At 38.2% G+C, this 17,511-nt stretch overlaps 1 protein-coding gene across 2 annotated transcripts; it reads right to left on the bottom strand.

Moving 5' to 3' along the window:
* Window positions 1-936: 936 nt before the first annotated feature.
* TYW3 (tRNA-yW synthesizing protein 3 homolog) lies at window positions 937-17,506 on the bottom strand. 2 transcript variants are annotated; one of them, XM_016216816.2, is made up of 6 exons: window positions 17,264-17,506; window positions 16,078-16,158; window positions 14,624-14,722; window positions 14,355-14,426; window positions 11,916-12,049; window positions 941-3,302 (listed from the first exon to the last, which is right to left on the bottom strand). In XM_016216816.2, exons 1-6 carry the CDS (start codon window positions 17,435-17,437, stop codon window positions 3,086-3,088), a joined length of 777 nt encoding a protein of 258 aa, XP_016072302.1. In that variant the 5' UTR covers window positions 17,438-17,506; the 3' UTR covers window positions 941-3,085. The 2 variants fall into 2 exon arrangements, with proteins under 2 accessions (XP_016072303.1, XP_016072302.1); XM_016216817.2 differs by lacking the exon at window positions 14,355-14,426 and having other exon boundaries at window positions 937-3,302.
* Window positions 17,507-17,511: the final 5 nt, after the last annotated feature.

The following is a 17,511-nucleotide window of genomic DNA, read 5'->3' as shown; positions in this document are numbered from 1 at the left end:
CAGCTACCCGTGGTCCTGCCACCTCAGGGACTTTGCGTGTGAGAGCAAGGACCAAGCCCAGGCACATCACAGAACCTGCAGCACCCTGCTTCTTTCCTAATGGGGGCAGGAGGATGAAACACCCTGGCACCCAGTCCCTTCTTCTTGAAGAACCGAGCCTCCAACCCAGGGCCGGCTTCGTGGGTGTATAACCTGCGTAGTTGCACAGGCCCACGCTTAGAAGTGCCCCCACTTGACTTAATGCTCCATTGTTGCCATTTTGTAATTCTTTAGCAATTTTAAAAAAAGGGGTCCCACAATTTTATTTTGAACTGGCCTTTGCAAATTATGTAGCCAGTCCTGTTTAAATCTCTTACTTATTGTATAATATACTAATGTCATGATACAGTTTAGTTCTCTCGAAAGTTCTAACCAGGGGTTGCTAACGCGGGTGCCCACAGGATCAGGCATCGAGGATGGAATGATTGCAGCAGGTAAGTCAGGGAGCCAGGAGGGGGTGCTGCGACTGCGGTGAGCAGGAAAACAAGCTTTGCCCAAAGGGGCAGCCAGTGCTTGGCTCTGCTAAGTATTGTCATGTGGGCCTAGTGTAGCCAGATCTTCCAATTTTTAAAGAAAAACTAGAGATGTACTTTAAAACAAATGAAATCATTGTATTTTAAAATATTGACTCAATTAGGAAAAATATCCTATGTGTGGGCCAAACAAAACACATCTGCTTGGCCATACCTTGGCCACTAGTTTATGACCTTGGCTCAGAATTTCAAAAACAAAAGCATGTTTCTTAGTTTCCCTCTCTATTTCTCAACAAATGGACATTTTATTTTCTCTTCTAGAACACGAAAGTACAATTCACCCTTGAAAAACAGGGATCCACTTATATGTGGATTTTTTTCAATAGTGTAAATGTATTTTCTCTTAATAATTTTCTCAGTAACATTTTCTTTTCTCTAGTTTACTTTAAGAATACAGTATATAATACATATAGCATAAAAAATATGTGTTAATCTACTGTTTATTGGTAAGGTTTCCAGTCAACCGTAGACTATTAGCATTTAAGTTTTGGGGAAATCAGAAGTTATATTCAAATTTTCAACTGTGCAAGGGGTTGGTGCCTCTAACTCTTGCATTGTTCAACTCAACTATAGTTAATTCGTAGGTGATGTGGAGAAATGGAGAATCCAGGCCTTAGGAATAAAAATACTTGCCTTTGTCCTAGGGGAAGAAAAAAAAATCTTTTATTTTGGGGAGATCAACAATGAAAATAAACCACTCAGTATTTCTCAATAAGTGATCTTACATATTAAATTATTACTAAATTGCTCACTTGCAGTTTTTAATATTTTTGATCAGGCATGTGGCTTGAACATATAAATAAAGGAATTAGGAGGCAGCTCCTCTCCTCCAGATTCTCATGCATATACTCAGGGTATAGAACTTTAGAATACATAGGTCCCTCAGGGATCAGTTTAAATGAGTGAAGTGTCAGTGCATTTGAGCCCATTAGAGATATTTCTAAACAGCACAATGCATAGTCATTCCCCACCCCCACCCCAATGCTTTTCCTACAGTTCCTATGTATGTAGGCCTTATTTTTAAATTATTTCTCTCCTCTTTCGATCTACCTGCGTTGCAGGTTTTCCATAGCCTATTCATTAAATTAGAAGAAATGTTCCAGACATTCTACGACTGTAAGATTTCTTTCCTCGCCAAATTTCCTTCTGGCAGGACTGCTGTATATGTTAGTGTATAGGAATGTGCACTGCATAAGTTCACGGGCGTCATTCATACTGTCATATGTGGACAATGTCCCCTCCTGGAGTTGTGCAGAGTTCAACGTACACAGCTGTACCGGTTGCCAATCCTCCTAGCAGCTGCCTCAGACAAAAGAATAAGGACAGTGACTTAATTTTCTGGAAGCCCCTGCTTAGCCTTCTATGTGAATGCACACAGTACGTGGCATAGGTACACTGCAACATCTAGTCATGTTACTTTTTTTTTACTAAAAAATCTTTAATTCCTCTTCAGTGCCTCCAGGATTAAGTCTGTTACCAGTGGATTCTAAAAGTACTAGCCTAATTTTATCAGAATCACTTGGATGAGTTGTTTAAAAAAATCAAGGTTCCTCGACTCCAGGTATTACAATAACTATTGTATAGAAGGAATGGAAGCCCTAGGAAATGAAGCGATTTGCTCAAGGACCTCCAGCTTCTATGCAGTAGTCAGAACTCAAACCCAAGGCTTCTGATTCCTGGCAATTTTCCACAGCACACTTGCTCCATTAAGATGCCTGTGTCTTGACAATGGTGTGGGAAGCGCCTGAGGATGGGGTGGGTGTGGGGTGGAGGGGGTCAATGGGGGGAGAAAAGGGGACATCTGTAATGCTTTTAACAATTAGGTTGAATTTTTTAAAAATGCGTCTTAAGTTATCATTTCTGAACAGGCTTAGTGAAAAATCATGCTCACTGTTTTATGGAGACTGGTTTGTGAGAAATAAAGGGGGAAAACGGTTCAGATTATTTTGTTCTGAACAAAAAGGGTTATCAGTCGTTTTATTCACAAAGTCAAAAGAGGGAAAATCTTGTCATTGGACTCCATGGCAGCAGGCAAACTCTGAAGTACTGTTAAGGCTGCAGATTTCAAAATTAAACCTAAGTAAAATGTTGCTATGACTTTTATTCAAGTATTCCTAAAGTTCAGTTTCTCTTGAAAGAGTATGATAGTTCTGTTTTGCAGAAGTAGAAATTAAAACTTAAAAAAAAGAGATGCATTAAAAATTGTAATTTTATTTTTGTAATGAATTTCCGTGATTTAAAAGATGGTACTTAATGAGCAAACATCACACACAGCTACTTTAAAAAGGCATCTATGTTTATAAGATGGATGTCTCTAAAATACGGGTCATTGGGGAGAAAAAGGAGCATCTGTAATATTTTAAACAAAAATAAAATTTAAAAATTAAAAAAAAAATTAAACCTTGCTTTTCTGAATGTCTGATATACTCAATGAACTAAAACACTCTTATAAAGAGCAGCTTTATAATAATTATTAGAAACATATTCTACCAAAGACACTTTAGAACCAAATCTTAGTAATCTTCAGGGAAGAGAGTAACATTGATTCCTGGATCATCATCACTTTCAAGTTTTTTATCATTTTCTTCAGTAACACACTTGCCACTTGCTTTTTCTCGGTTTCTTTTTTTCTTATGAGAATATGAATTATTTTTCACGATGATTTTCTCTTTGGGATGTAAGTCAGTAATAGTTTCCCTTTCCAAAGCACATTGTAGGCAGCTGTAAAACCTGTAAAGAAATAAGCACTACTGTTATATCAGTGTGTTCTGAAACGAATGACTGAAGTATACCTAGAACTTATAAATTATATAAATTTGATGTTCCATGCTAACCTTAAAATATGAAATACATTAAAAGCATCTTGCTTTTATTATTGTTTAATTAGAAAAAGGAATGTATTTTCAGCTCTTTAAGAACAGTCTAGAAAATTGGGTTGAAATCATCTCTTGACAATTTCTATTCTATCTCAATTTCTATTCCACATATAGGTATCAAACACAGGAGGTAAAAAAAATTTCTTTATTAAAACAATCAAACATGTAATAGCAGCTCATTTTAGAGAATATGGAAAATACATGAAGTTACAAATACAGATCCTCTATATAACTACCTAGCAATTGCCACTCTCAATATTTTTATTCTTTCCAGTTTATTAATGTATTCTGAATTAATGTATTTATACATGCACACATATAACTACTCTCTTTTACACAATTGTGATATTACATATAAAGTTTTACACTGATTTTTCTAATTTAATGTTTCTTGACAACATTTTCTGTATCATCAGATGAACTACAAAATAACACTTTTTAATGGTAGTATAATACTATATCATCTATATTGGCCTTAATTTATTTTCAAATTTTCCCTAATACAAACAATGACAGTGTTGAAAATAACACGATCCGAATTTCTAGCTCTTTCTTTAGGACAGACTCCTAGAAATGTGATTACATGGTTAAAAGGTATGAACATTTTAAAGTTCTTGAGAAGTATTGTTTTCCAAAATGGATGTTTAACATATGCTTCTAACAGCAATACCTGAGAGATCACTTCAACCATATATTGAGTATTACCATCAAAAAACAAGCTTTACTTGGAGAGGTGACAATGGTATCTCATTATTTCAATTTCATTTCTTTATTGGTGAGTGAAATCGAATGTTTTGCATTAGCTATTTGAAACTTTTAAAAAATATGAATTGTTCTTTTCCTTTCCTCATTTTTCCACTGGAGTTTTAGTGTTAATTTTGTGACACGATTAACTGTTTTCTCTCTGAAAATTTGGCTTAATTTCTTTTCTAAGCTCACATTAACACCAACAGCTCTCCGCCTGACAGTGGCCTTCAGCATATGTGGGAGGCATCAGGGTGGCACAGTGTGTGGCATGTGTTTTCACACAAGCATTGTGCTGGGAATGCTGAGGTTGGCTGATTCCAACCTCCCTGACCCTGCTGTCTTCATTTATACAATTGGGTATTATCCTGTACCTAGCAGGGTTGTCAGAGGGTATAGGTGATGTATGTAAGTACCTAGCACAGAGCCTGGCACAGAATAAGTTCTCTGTAATGACTATTTTTACAGATTGGAAACTCCATGAGACCAAGGACCCCACCTATCTTGTTTTGTTATATTAGTATGCAGTACAATGTGACACGCTCGGTAAAAATATGCCAAATAAGTGAATAAATAACTACTGAGCAAAAAAGGTAACATTTAAAAAATTATTAGCCTAGGTCCCAAATCAGAATGATCTAAAGGTTGAGAACTCCCTTGTTCTCATCGAAAACGAGAGATCCATTGTAGGGATCTTGTCATGCTTATATATCCTATTATAATGGTAGACTATGGCAGGAAATTTTTGACATCTACAGAATAGAGTGCTATTTGGATCAATTTTCTTCTTTCTTTAATTCAACAAACAGGCTTAGTTCTTCTACTTGCCAAGACTCTAAAGTTTCCCTAAAAAAAAAAAGATACCTATTCCCAAATACTCCACACAATTCTAATATGTACCTAACATCATTACTACACATCCTGTCCATATTTGAAGAACTTAAAGTACTCACCACTCTACACCTTGATATCCAGCACCATGCTTGGCATATAATAGGTGCTCATAGATATTTTTTCAAAGAATAATCAATCTCAATAAGGGAGGTATAATAAAAGGAAAAACTGTACTGTAAGAGGTATAAGCAAAAGGCTTTTAAAAATATTAACCGACATACATTTTTTAGACCTTGTTCCATGGTAACAACCTCTTCATTTAATGTACCCTGTACATCCTTAACTAAAACTTGGTTCTTGACAAAGGCACCATCTGCCCTGCATTCCTCTCAAGTGGAGACGGTTTATTCTTTCATATCCCACCTACCACAGAGTGGAGACATGAGGTCAGAATTCAGCTGGCTCACCAAGACTCTGCCAGACTAACCTCCTGCATCAGCCCCTCATGTCATCTACCAAAATTCTGTTCAGTCCCTTTTATTTACGAAAAGTTCTACACTTGGTTTGATCTCTCTCTTGGTCTTACCATCATCCCTGGTGACTTCAATGGCTGGTTTTCTTCTCATCTTCCAAACTGCCTACTTAGAATAGCTTAATAAAATGACCCAACAGAATGACTCATTTTATCTAAAACATAAACCCAAGCATGCCACAAAATGGTGCGAGCCGCCCTTGTTGATCGTAAGAGGCTAACCATGATGTGCAACTTCATCTTCTATCGTTCTCCACCCAACCCTGCACGTTAGACTCAGGTAGTCAAGTTTTTTTTTCCTGGATCATACTCTGCTCCTAGAAAATTACAGATAATTGTTCTTCCATGATCACAGAGAATTAACAGTTCATGCAACATATCTTGTTAAACACACATAAAAAAGGTAACTAAAGTGGGAGAGGCTCCTTACTTTAATCTTCCACTAAAGAACCTAAGAATTCAAAAGCTGTTTTAGTTGTTTTGTGGTATCCTTGGGGTATCCTTGGGGTGCCACAAAACAACTGGTAAGTGTAACAAGGACCCTTTTGTGCTAAAAGCCAAGAATAGAAACTTCAAATACTTTCTCCTTTTCCTGTTTTAAGGGAACTTGTAAAAAGTCCTTTGGGAAACTATCTCACACATTAAGTCAGAAATTTGTTGTCCAATTGCATGTCCCCCCCCTCATTCTATGGCCCCTTACACAGCATTCTAAAGTCTAATTCTCACAGTGCAATTTTCTCAGCTCTCACAGGCAACAAAAACAGCTTGGAATATAAAAAGAAATGTACACTCGGGCAAATGTTTCTTTTCTCCCCTCAAAAGAAAATCAAATTGTCTTCAGTTTTTCTACCTCTGCAGTCAAGATTATCATGCCATGGGGCAACTTGTACTCAGTTCTCCTCATGCGAGAACTTTTTAGGCCAGCGCTGTGAAAATGAATTCTCGTTTTTCAAGTCAGTTATAGAACCACTTTCAATAAAAAGCTGATATTTGACTTCTGAAATACGAAGGAAAAGTTAATGAAATCGAGGCACAATTTCATACACTTTTAGGCTTCCATTATTCACAAATAACCAAGAGGGCTATTTTCATATATTATGCATTTAGATTTTAACTAAGCTCTAGTGTTTTTATTTAAAAACATGTATGTGGTGGCCTGTCTCAGGTGCTGAAAACACAGGTAAAAGACATGTCTGTGCCCTCAAGGAGCTCAGGGTCTAATGGGAGTTACAGAGCTGTAAGGACACATTCAACATGCCATGAGAAAGATAAGACAAAGTGGGAGCACACAGCGGCACTTTGCTCCAAGTGGGATCATAAAAAGCTCTTTAGGAAAAACCCAATGCCTAGGCTGAATTGCAAGGATGAATGGAAAGCTGGCTGGTTGAAGGGAGAGGAATTATGAGAGGAAAAATCAAGGGGAGGGGATATCCAGAGAAGGATTATCAGAATATAAAATATGTATTTTCACTTTTCATTATTTACCTTTTTGATCTTATGTATATAGGGAAATGTGCAAGTTATTTATTTACCTGCTTCAGTTCCAATTTTAAAATCAAAACTAGCAACTCTGAGGCGTCTACGACATCTGTCACCCTTGACTCCACCTTCTCTACCATTTCTAATCTGTTGCCATTTCAGCTGATGCTCTGCAGGATCGCCCCCATTCATCTTGTTACTCAGGGTCCTGTTACTTTTCACCTGGACTATGTAGCCAGAGCCTACTCCTGCTTGCCCCATGTCTAAGCCATCTTTCATGTGTTCCAGAATGATCATCCTAAGGCTTTGAAGACTTAAAAGTAGCATAGAGATGGAAAAAGTCAGTTAACTAAATTTAGCACATTTATTAATCACTATTCTTGTATAAGACACAGAAAATAATGATTATTTTTTTACTTTGGGGAACTCAATATGTGTTAACTTTTAAGTTTCTTTACTATGATTAATTCTATAAACACTTACTGGGTTTCTACTACGAGCCAGACACTATGTAAGGTTTTAGGATAAGATATAGGATAAGAGAATTTAAAGTGAATGTGTATGTGTATGTGTGTGTTTGTGTGTGTAGTTGGTGACCACACTGTAGTGGAAAAAAAGATATACATGCAATTAAATAATTGCAAGTCACTATGATTCATATTTTTGTATTGCACTGAGGCATAAACTGTAACGATGCCGGTAAAAGCTAATAGGAATCTGAACCAAGGAAATGGCTACGCGGTTGAGACTACGCTAAGAAAGATATTAAGGAAAGAATGATGGGATATTTTAGTTACATATGTTCAATAGGTTATTGGATATATAAGCCCATGACTGGGGAGAGATTTGGAAGACCTACAAGTATATGGGGAAGTAGCTGAAGCTCTGGGCCAGGGACAGAATCCTGGACAACAACATTTAACCGACAGAATAGTAAGAAATCCAGAAGGAAGATAAGCAGCAGTGATATAACAGAAATTCTTATCAACTGGTATATGAAAGAAAGCTCAATGTCACTAATCATCTGAGAAATACAAATCAAAACCAAAATGAGATATCACCTCACACCTGCAAGAATGGCTATTATTAAAAAGGAAAAGCCACAAAAAAACAAAAGACAACAAGTGTTGGCAAGGATATTGAGAAAAGGGAACCCTTGCTCATTGCTGGTGGGAATGTAAAATGGTGCAGTTCCTGTGGAAAACAGTATGGCAGTTCTTAAAAAAATTAAATGTAGAGTTACCATGTGATCCAGCACTTCCACTTCTGGGTATACACCAAAAGAATTGATAACAAGGACTCAGACAGATATCTGTACACCCATGTTCACTGCAGTATTATTCACAATAGCTGAAAGGTGGAAAAAAATCCAAACGGCCACTGACAGATGAATGGATAAACATAATGTGGCATATAAATATAATGGAATATTATTTAGCTATAAAAAGAAACAAAATTCTGATACATGCTACAACATGGGTGAACCCTGAAGACATTATGCTAAGTGAAATAAACAAGACATGAAAGGAAAAATATTGCATGATCCCACTTTTATGAGGAAACTCAAATTGTCAAATTCAGAGAGTAAAAACAGAATAGCAGTTACTAGGGGCTGCGATTTGGGGAATGGGGGATTACTGTCTGACAGGTACAGTTTCAATTTGGGATGATGCAAAGGCTCTGGAGCTGGACTGGGTGGTGGTGGTGGTTACATAACAATGTGAATGTACTCAATGTCACTGAACTGTACACTTAAAAATGGTTAAAATAGCAAATTTTGTTATGTATACTTAACCACAAAAAAGTAAACTAATAATAAGAACAACAACAAAAAGGTTGAACCGCAGGAAATAGATTCATTTACTTTTTCTCTCCAATTTGCTTCATTTTTATCAGCAATATTATATGCTAATATAGTCAGCCCTTTCATTCTATACTTTAACATTTATTTTCTTATTACACAGTTGGTGAAAAGAACATGGCTACTTTCATTGTACTCATAGCCAAATGGTGGTTTCATCTGACCCAGTAAGTTCTGATCTCTTATAAATAGAATCAAAGACAGCCTTCCTCTCGCAGTTGGTAAGTAGACCTCCAAACTTCACATTTTTCACCTAGAAATCATTATATACAAAATTATCTTACTCTTCCCACTAAGAAGGGGCTTGGGAGTTGGTTTTCACAAACAAGACCTTGTTTCTATTGAAAACACATATTACCCTTTGACTTTGATTTTTCACATTTGCAGAAAACTTCTTGCTGATGAAATGTTACTCATTTGGATCTTGACTTTTAAAAATTCTTCATATAGCTAGTTTAATTGTGAAACTTTGGTCCTATGATAAACCAATTTTAGTACTCAATGTCTGATTGCAGAACTCATCACCTCCAGTATTTATTATTTTTTTCTCTTTTCAACATCAGAAGAGTAACTCTTTCTCTGCGTTTGGCTGAAAGTACAGCTGCTCCCAAAGGAGCTCCCTAATTTGTACAGCCTTTCTGAATTCACATGTAATCTTCTAATCAGTATCTTAAGACACTTTTTACCCTTCTTTAATTTTTCACTGATTTTATATGATGAGCATGGCTCTCTTGATAGCAGCATGCACACTATAATCTCAAAACACATCTCTTAGTCTATGGATTTAAAGCATAATTTGATTTCATAGTTGGTGAACGTGGCTCAATTAACTTCACCAGGTGTACAGTTACTTGATCTTGGGCTATATTTATAATCTTGTTGAAATTCAAGTAAGGAAACAGAAAAATGGATTTGCTACCTCCTATATCTTAGCAAACAACCTCACTGAAATACTATTAATGTGGTAAACTTTTGGAATGGTACCAATAAGTACCTACATAGAGTTCAAACTCTTGAGTCTGGTAGAGTGGCTGGGTGCTCTTCAGTTGCTTACTTGAAATCATCACTTTATTTAGAATGTTTGTTCGAAGCACATTGTGGCCAGATAACCTCTTGGCTTTTTTCAAACACAGTTCTGCCAGAATTTTTTTTTTTTTAAATATATCTTTATTGATTTTAGAGAGAGGAAAGGAGAGGAAGAGAGAGAGAGAGAGAAATATCAATGATGAGAGAGTCATTGATCGAGCCCACAACCAGGGCATGTGCCCTGACCAGGAATCGAACCCCAATCGCCTGGATCCTAGGTCGACACTCAACTGCTGAGCCACACCCAGCCGGGATGCCAGAATATTAAGCCCTAATGCCCTAAGACATCCATTCTACGTAGTAAATTAACTTCTCTTCAGTGTATCTAGAATGGTACAAGTTATATACCATTGTTGGGAAGCCTGAAAAATAGTCACTTGAATAATTTTGTGAATCCTGTTGTTCAGATGCAGAGCCCTGGTTGAGAAACCATGCTGATACTGGTGTGCCTGCTGGTTTATTCTCTATAAGCATCACTGAAGGAAAGGGGCTGTTCCACCCTGAGAAGCCATAACAGGGCCAGAGCTAATCATTATACATATGCTAGTGAATGTATACCAAAATTGTTCTTTAAGATAAGTATTTTGCCCTAGTTAGATATAAGAAAAATTAAGCTAAGGGAGTTGAGTAAGTTGTAGTAGAATCTGGATTTCAACTCAGTTCTAGCTCCAGAGCCTAGATCTACCTCTTTCGACCACACAACACTACTGCCATTGGCACGTCTGGTCTCAGCTGCTTCAAAAAAATTCTAGGTATTAAAGAATTTTAAGCAGGCAAGTTAAGTAATAGGATTCCTTTGCATTTTACAGCCAGGATTCTGATGATGATATGGAGAATGGCTTAGCAGACAGACACACTAGAAGCATTCTACGATGAGACAAGCTAGTATTGCAATGGTCTTGAATGAAGAAAGTGGCAGTAAGGATGGGGAGAGAAGAATGATTTAAGAGTTGCTTGGGCCCGGCCGGGCGTGGCTCAGCAGCTGAGCGCCGACCTGGGATCCAGGGCGATCGGGGTTCGATTCCCGGTCAGGGCACATGCCCGGGTTGCGGGCTCGATCAATGACTCCCTCATCATTGATGTTTCTATCTCTCTCCCCCTCCTTTCCTCTCTCTGAAATCAATAAAGATATATTTAAAAAAAAAAAAAAGAGTTACTTGGGCAGAGACTGACTGGTTAAGAGGTGGCCAAGGGGGTGGGGAGAAGGGAAAAAAGAAATTATAAATGATATCAAGTTGGCGAACACCACTTGAATAACTCAGAAATATATATATTGTTGATGGTAGATCAATGGTATTATCTTTATATAAGAAATGCAAAATAATAGTCACTTCTTTATATCAAGAACTATTCTTAGAAAAAAGTTGAAGAAAGCACTGTAAGAGTTTATATACCCTGGGGTGAAATTTAAGAACAGGAGAAATATAAAGATGTGAAGTAATAGCCACAATCCTTACTACTAGGACAATTCTGCAATTCTAGATCTAATCCATGATAAGAAACTTGTATTAAACTCGCCAGGGGTGTAAAATATTTATCAGGCTAAAAACTAACCAGTCAATTCTCCTTAAAAGGAGATTCTAGGCCGTCTCCAGGAGATCACACCAGGTGGCAGTGTGTGGCCGCCTGCAATTTGATCAGTTATGGTGCCTGTGGCTACTGGACTTTCCTACCTGAGTGATTATGTTTTGCTCCTTTATGCCTGTTGCTGGCAGTCATTTGTCCCATTCTCCTCCATGGAGCTTATGCTCCATTTAGTACCCATTACAGTCTGGTTATTTTCATCTATTACTTTGACCATCTTTTATTATTCATGATAAGGCTACAAACAGAAAAGCAGTTGGGAGTATAAACTGAAGATGGTGTGTATTAATATTTTCAAAGATGATCTTGGCATAGAAAAATAACATGAAAATATCCAATTAATGTACCTTTCAATTCTCTTCTTGTTTTCCTCCATTTTTTGATTTGCTATCTTTAATAGGAAGTCGATATATTCCTCTGTCACCATCAGTTTTCCCTTATGGCTTAATGGAACTTCCAAGCCATGTGTGCTCCGGACAGCCTACAAGAAACAAACAATTTAGACATGATGACTTATGTGCTAGAGACACTGAAGGTAACTAAAGAAATTCCCAAATCAGGGTTGTGTTTAAACATAGTTCAGCTCCATTACAGCATTTAGGCTTGTGTTTTGATATAATTTAGCTAAACACAGTTGGATCAAAGGAGATTAAATAGATTTTCCCATCATATAAAGTCATTTCTAAAGAAAGTCATTCTACACATTATCTTTCAGAGAAGCAGATAATATCAAAAAATCCAGTAACTTAGCAATTTCAATTTCACTAAAGCTCAGAAAAGCTTTAATACACTATTTAAAAAAAAGAAATAAATGAAATCTCAACAGAAGTTTCAAGGGAAAATCAAAATGGACTGGATTCAAAAGAGCCTTAGTGCTGCTTGAGCAGAGTGTGGGTATAAGAATAAACCATGCCTGCTCTCTCACAAAGGAGCCATTTCTCGATGCATTAGGGCCAATCTTACTAACCCTGTTGATGAAACAGTTAACATGTTACAAGTAAATACAAACACTGGATATGGATTAAGAACAACGAAAACTATTATGAGGAATAAAAATTAATTCAATGAAACTTTACTGAGCATCTCCGATATAGGCCCTACGTAACGTGTGAAGATATAGGATGAATTTAACATTGTCCCTTTAAGAGCTTACACTTTAGAACAAGAAATAGACAAGTGAACAAAAATTATAATTTTAATTATAATATAAAAATTATAATGCTATGACAGGAGAAACACAACCACGTTTGTGCATGTGCGTTCAAGTGTACACAGGCACAAAACATTAAGGAAATGTAGAAGAGGTACAACTGATTGAGACAGGCCTCAGTTTCATGGGAAAGGTGGCATTTCAGTTAGGATTTTAAAGGACATGTGCAATTTACCAGATGTAAAAATGGGGGAGGAATAACTTATCTATAGTCATGGAGACATGACAGAGCGTGACACATTTGGGAAAATGACACATTTTCTATCTGGCTGGAGTGTAAGTATGCTAGCAGAAGATAAGCATAAACAAGGTAAATAGAAAATAGTTTGGGTAAGGCCTTGAATATCAGGGAAAATATCTGGAGACCCTGACTTGTTCAAAAGGGGGATTCTGACAGTACTGATTGCAGGGACTGAAGAAGATGGACAGCAGGAAGACCAGTCAGGAGACCACTGTACAGACTGAGGTGAGGGGTGATGAGGGCTTAAGTAGGGGAAGTGACAGAGGGCTTGAAGAGGTAGACTCAGGTGTGAGAAATGGGAGGCAGATGAGACAAGACTTGTAACTAACTGAATATGGAAGTCAAAAAAGGGGAAGGTAGAAGAATGGCTCTGTTCTTGCTGGGCCACCAGATGCAGTGGGTAATGAGATGGGGACATGACACAAACCAGTACCAAGGGCTCTGCTTTCCTATTTAGTCATGCTGTACAGGTGTCTTCTTTTGTAAGCCACTTCTATTTGCAAAATAGGCTATTTGTTAAAAACAGGTAGAAAACAGGAAAGTCTAGGGAGCTAGAATGGAGGACAATCTAAACTTAGTTCAAGAGCAAACAATATGTGCCATGCCAAAGAATAAATACAATCAGTAAATACTACAACAAATCAGAATTGAGCAAAATGACCAGGGGCTGGCTTGGCGAGGAAAAAACACAGAGAGGATGTGGAGCTTAGAAGGAGCCTTAAAGATCATCCAGTCCAGGGGCCAACAAACTTTTTCTGTGGAAGGACAGATAGTGAACATTTTCAACTTCACAACTGTATTGTCACAACTATTCAAATTTATCACGGTAACACAAAAGCAGCCTTAGACAGTAATTAATCGAATGGGTATACTGGGATCTGGCCCCTGTGGGCTGGACTTGTCCCTAGAGCAGTAGTTTGCTGGACCCCTGATATGGCTGAGAAAATTCAGGCCCCGAGGTTTAAGAGCTTGCCCAAGTCCATATAGCCAGGGGCAATGCAGTATTCCTGCAGAGGACTTTAGACTCCCCTATCTGTTATTCTTTCCATGGCATCATGGTGCTTATTAAATTGGGGTTATTTAGGATGAGGAGGGCAGAGAATCAGGTTAAAAGTGGAAGAGAATACAGTACTATAAAATAAGACCTCAAACGTACATCTAATATCTCTGGACTTTGCCCTGTAGGAAAGAATAAGTCATTGAAGGTTTCTGAGCAAAAAAGGCAAGAAGATCTGAGTAAGGAGATACTAAAGGCAGGAGTCTAAGTCTAAGTTATTTCAATAATCTGGATCACTTCATGCTCAAAGAATTACTTTTGGCCAAAAGGTATCTTACCAACATAGTCTTTCCTCTCTTTCCCACTGTTATGCCAGAGTTCCTGAAACCAGAATCTATCGCCACTGAATGCTGTAAGAAAATAAATTTGTTAAATTCTGCTAATCTGACTAATCAGATAAACTGTTAAACTCTACAATCTGCAGAAAAATATATAATCCCAAACCTATAAATTAAAAACTATTGATTAAATTTTGGTAGGAGTTTTAAGGCTTAAAATTAAATCTACCCATATAGTTATAACTTCAAGTACAATGATAAAGTTTTACCAGAAGCTGTGCATCCTGCAATTGTCGACACTGCACATGAAGAACAAGGGGTTCAAACTTCAAAACGGCATCTCCATTTGCTTTTTTCAGAGCTACAATCTAAATAAATAAAAAATGTTAGTAGTAGACACAAATATATGATCCTCTTCTTTGGTGATCCTTTATCATACGTAACTTGTTTTTCCCAGGAACTTTTAGACTTCTTCAGCATCCTTTTCCCGAAATAACTTTTCACTCTGCCTTCATGGTCCTCTTTCTCCAAAAACTTATTAATCTGCTTATTCTTTTAAAAGACCCAATTTCTAATTCTCCCATATACCTTTTGGGTCATTCTTTCCAACCATATCTTTAAAAAGGAAACTACTACTGTATGTAATTCCTAAACAGATTTTTCATTAAGAAATGGTATGTAAAGACTATATTAGGAGGTCTGTTTAAATACTTCATTGTTAGACTGAGGTTTGAGACACATGTACTATTATGTCTAAGCTAGAATTTATATAAGGCAGTTGTTATTTCTCTCTGACTAATATCCCCAGACAGCATGCTTCCTCCTTCACACCCTCTCATTCTCATGGAATGTTAATCATAACCCTGATACTCATCACTCCCACTATCACAGTACCAGAAATGCTAAGTGCCTAGGGCTAATCAAGGATAGCATTCCAGTCTGCTGGCAAAAATAACTGATCTCAAGGGGAAGACACCCAACCCAAGCAGGATGGTTCAGGGTCCTTTGGGAATTAAACATGGATCTTCATAAGATGTCTTTTTCTGCTGGGGTTGTTGGTAGCTAACTTTCCTATCACAAAGATAATCTGTAGCAGAAGAGAATAAGGGCAAATATGCAGAGAACTAGTACCCAGAGAAGGGGATGGAGCTTGGATGAGTTCCCTGAAGACAACATTTGAGCAACAGAACCAGTAATGCACCTGCTTGACTAATACGAATCTATGTGAAATCATCTATAAACATTTCAATTTAGGAAACTAAATAATCCAGCACAGAGAGAAAGATTTTCAAGAAGCAATCCAAGTAAGTAATGTATAATTTATTTACAGCAGTATGCTGGTAATACACAGATAGTGTTAATGCCTTACTCCTGGCTGCCTTTCTCCCCTTTCCTTCTATAATTTGCACCAGGTTGCAGTTATAAAATGGCAGAAATGAAATTCAATCTTTGGATACAGTATGTGTCCACTGTCCATGAACTCGCTGCTATGTCCAAGGGGATGTGTTCTGTTGAGCAGCTGTAGTAATGCTTGAATACATGTTTTTACTTTTATCTCCAACTCAAAAAAGCCATTACAATGAATTCTCTTTAGGCTTTATGAATAATCTTTAATCATTATAATTATGCACATAAGTCATCTTGAATTTTCTGTTTTCGTTTGTATTTAAAGTGACTGAGAATTAAAAAGCTTATTTCTTTAAATTTATATGTAAAAACTTACCACATCATCTTTCACACAAGGTTTGTGTGTAACTAACAGCCAGCAACAGTTTTGTTTCTGAACTTCAAAGCCATTTATATTCTAAAATGAAAAATAATATAATTTAATTTAATCACACATTTGCAAAAAAATATTAAGTACAATGCATAACATATTGTAGATTTTCTTAAATTAATAATCCCGAGTGGCGATTTTTAAATAAATTATCCCATTTTCTCTATACCAGTCATTTTCAACCTTTTTCATCTTATGGCACACATAAACTAATTACCACAATTCTGCCGCACACCAAAAAAATATATTTTTTTTGCCAATCCGAAAAAAACAACAACAAACAGGTATAATTTTGATTCATTCACACCGGACGGCTATTGGTGTGTCAGCTGTTGTCATTTTTTAATCTGACAATCTAAAGGAAAAGAGGTCAGAGCCCCTGACGAAACAGTCAGGTATTAAACAGTCAGGTATTGCATGTTTTAAAAATTCTTGCGGCGCACCGTGTGCCTGTGCCTGGACACGGGTTGAAAATCGCTGCTCTAACACAGAATCCCTGCGGAGCTGACACTCTTCATTATCCTCAGTTCATGAAACAGGGAGGGCATGAATTTAGGTAACTTCCCTAAAGTCACCGAGCCAGTAAGTCCCACAGCCGCGTTACAACCCGCTCCGCTGCTGCCCTCGCTCAGCCTCAGGTCAACACGACAGGAGCTGTGATAATGGAGCAGGCCGCTAGGAGGCAGTGCACACATGAACCCGGCGACGCCCGTCAGGCGGTTAGGGTCCGGTGGGGCGCTGGACGCCGCCAGCTTCTCCAGGATGGACAGTCTTTAAATACCCTCAGTATTCAGGAAAGTACATTCTTCAGTCCTTGCAACTCCAGATCACTGCCAGGCCAGCAGCTTCGGCATCATTTGGGGGTTTGTTAGAAATGCAGACTATCGAGCCCCACGCTAGACCTACAGACTCAGAATCTGTCCTCTGAAAGAGCTCCGGGCGATCAGTACGCGCGTTAACGTTGTGGACGCGCTGCTCTAACTCACCCTCTAAGTTGCACAGAGAAAGAAGCCGAGACCACCCACCCGCAGCGCAAGCACAAACAGGCCGCACTGGGGTGCCGCCTCGGGTGGGCCCAGGGCTCCCGGTGTTCCCACAAGGCCGGCGCGGGAAGGGCGCACAGGAGGCTCACCCCGTCCAGGAGGAGGATGCGGCCAGCGCAGGAGCTGGTGGTAAAATACTGTTCTCGCGCATTCAGGAGCTGCACAAGCTCAGCCACACCCTCGTCCACGCTGCCCTTCCGGCTGAGGTCCGCCTTGTTCAGACTCTGCGCCTTCCATCTCCTGAACTCCGCGCTGCGATCCATGCGAAGAGGGATTTGGGGTCTGCAGTTTACGTTGGCCTTCGCCTCCCCTGGGGGCAGCCATATTGGAGCGAGTG

Source organism: Miniopterus natalensis, chromosome 9, assembly GCF_054644295.1.
Source record: "Miniopterus natalensis isolate mMinNat1 chromosome 9, mMinNat1.hap1, whole genome shotgun sequence".
Taxonomy (NCBI): Eukaryota; Metazoa; Chordata; class Mammalia; order Chiroptera; family Miniopteridae; genus Miniopterus; species Miniopterus natalensis.
This window is presented reverse-complemented; position numbering and strand designations above follow the sequence as displayed.

Bases quoted from the DNA above. Each gene is read 5' to 3' on its own strand.
- TYW3 (XM_016216816.2), bottom strand. From the start codon at position 17,437: ATGGATCGCAGCGCGGAGTTCAGGAGATGGAAGGCGCAGAGTCTGAAC. The intron at 16,159-17,263 runs GTGAGCCTCCTG...TTTTCATTTTAG, and splicing joins GCATCCTCCTCCTGGACGGG to AATATAAATGGCTTTGAAGT. The intron at 14,723-16,077 runs GTAAGTTTTTAC...TTATTTATTTAG, and splicing joins CTTGTGTGAAAGATGATGTG to ATTGTAGCTCTGAAAAAAGC.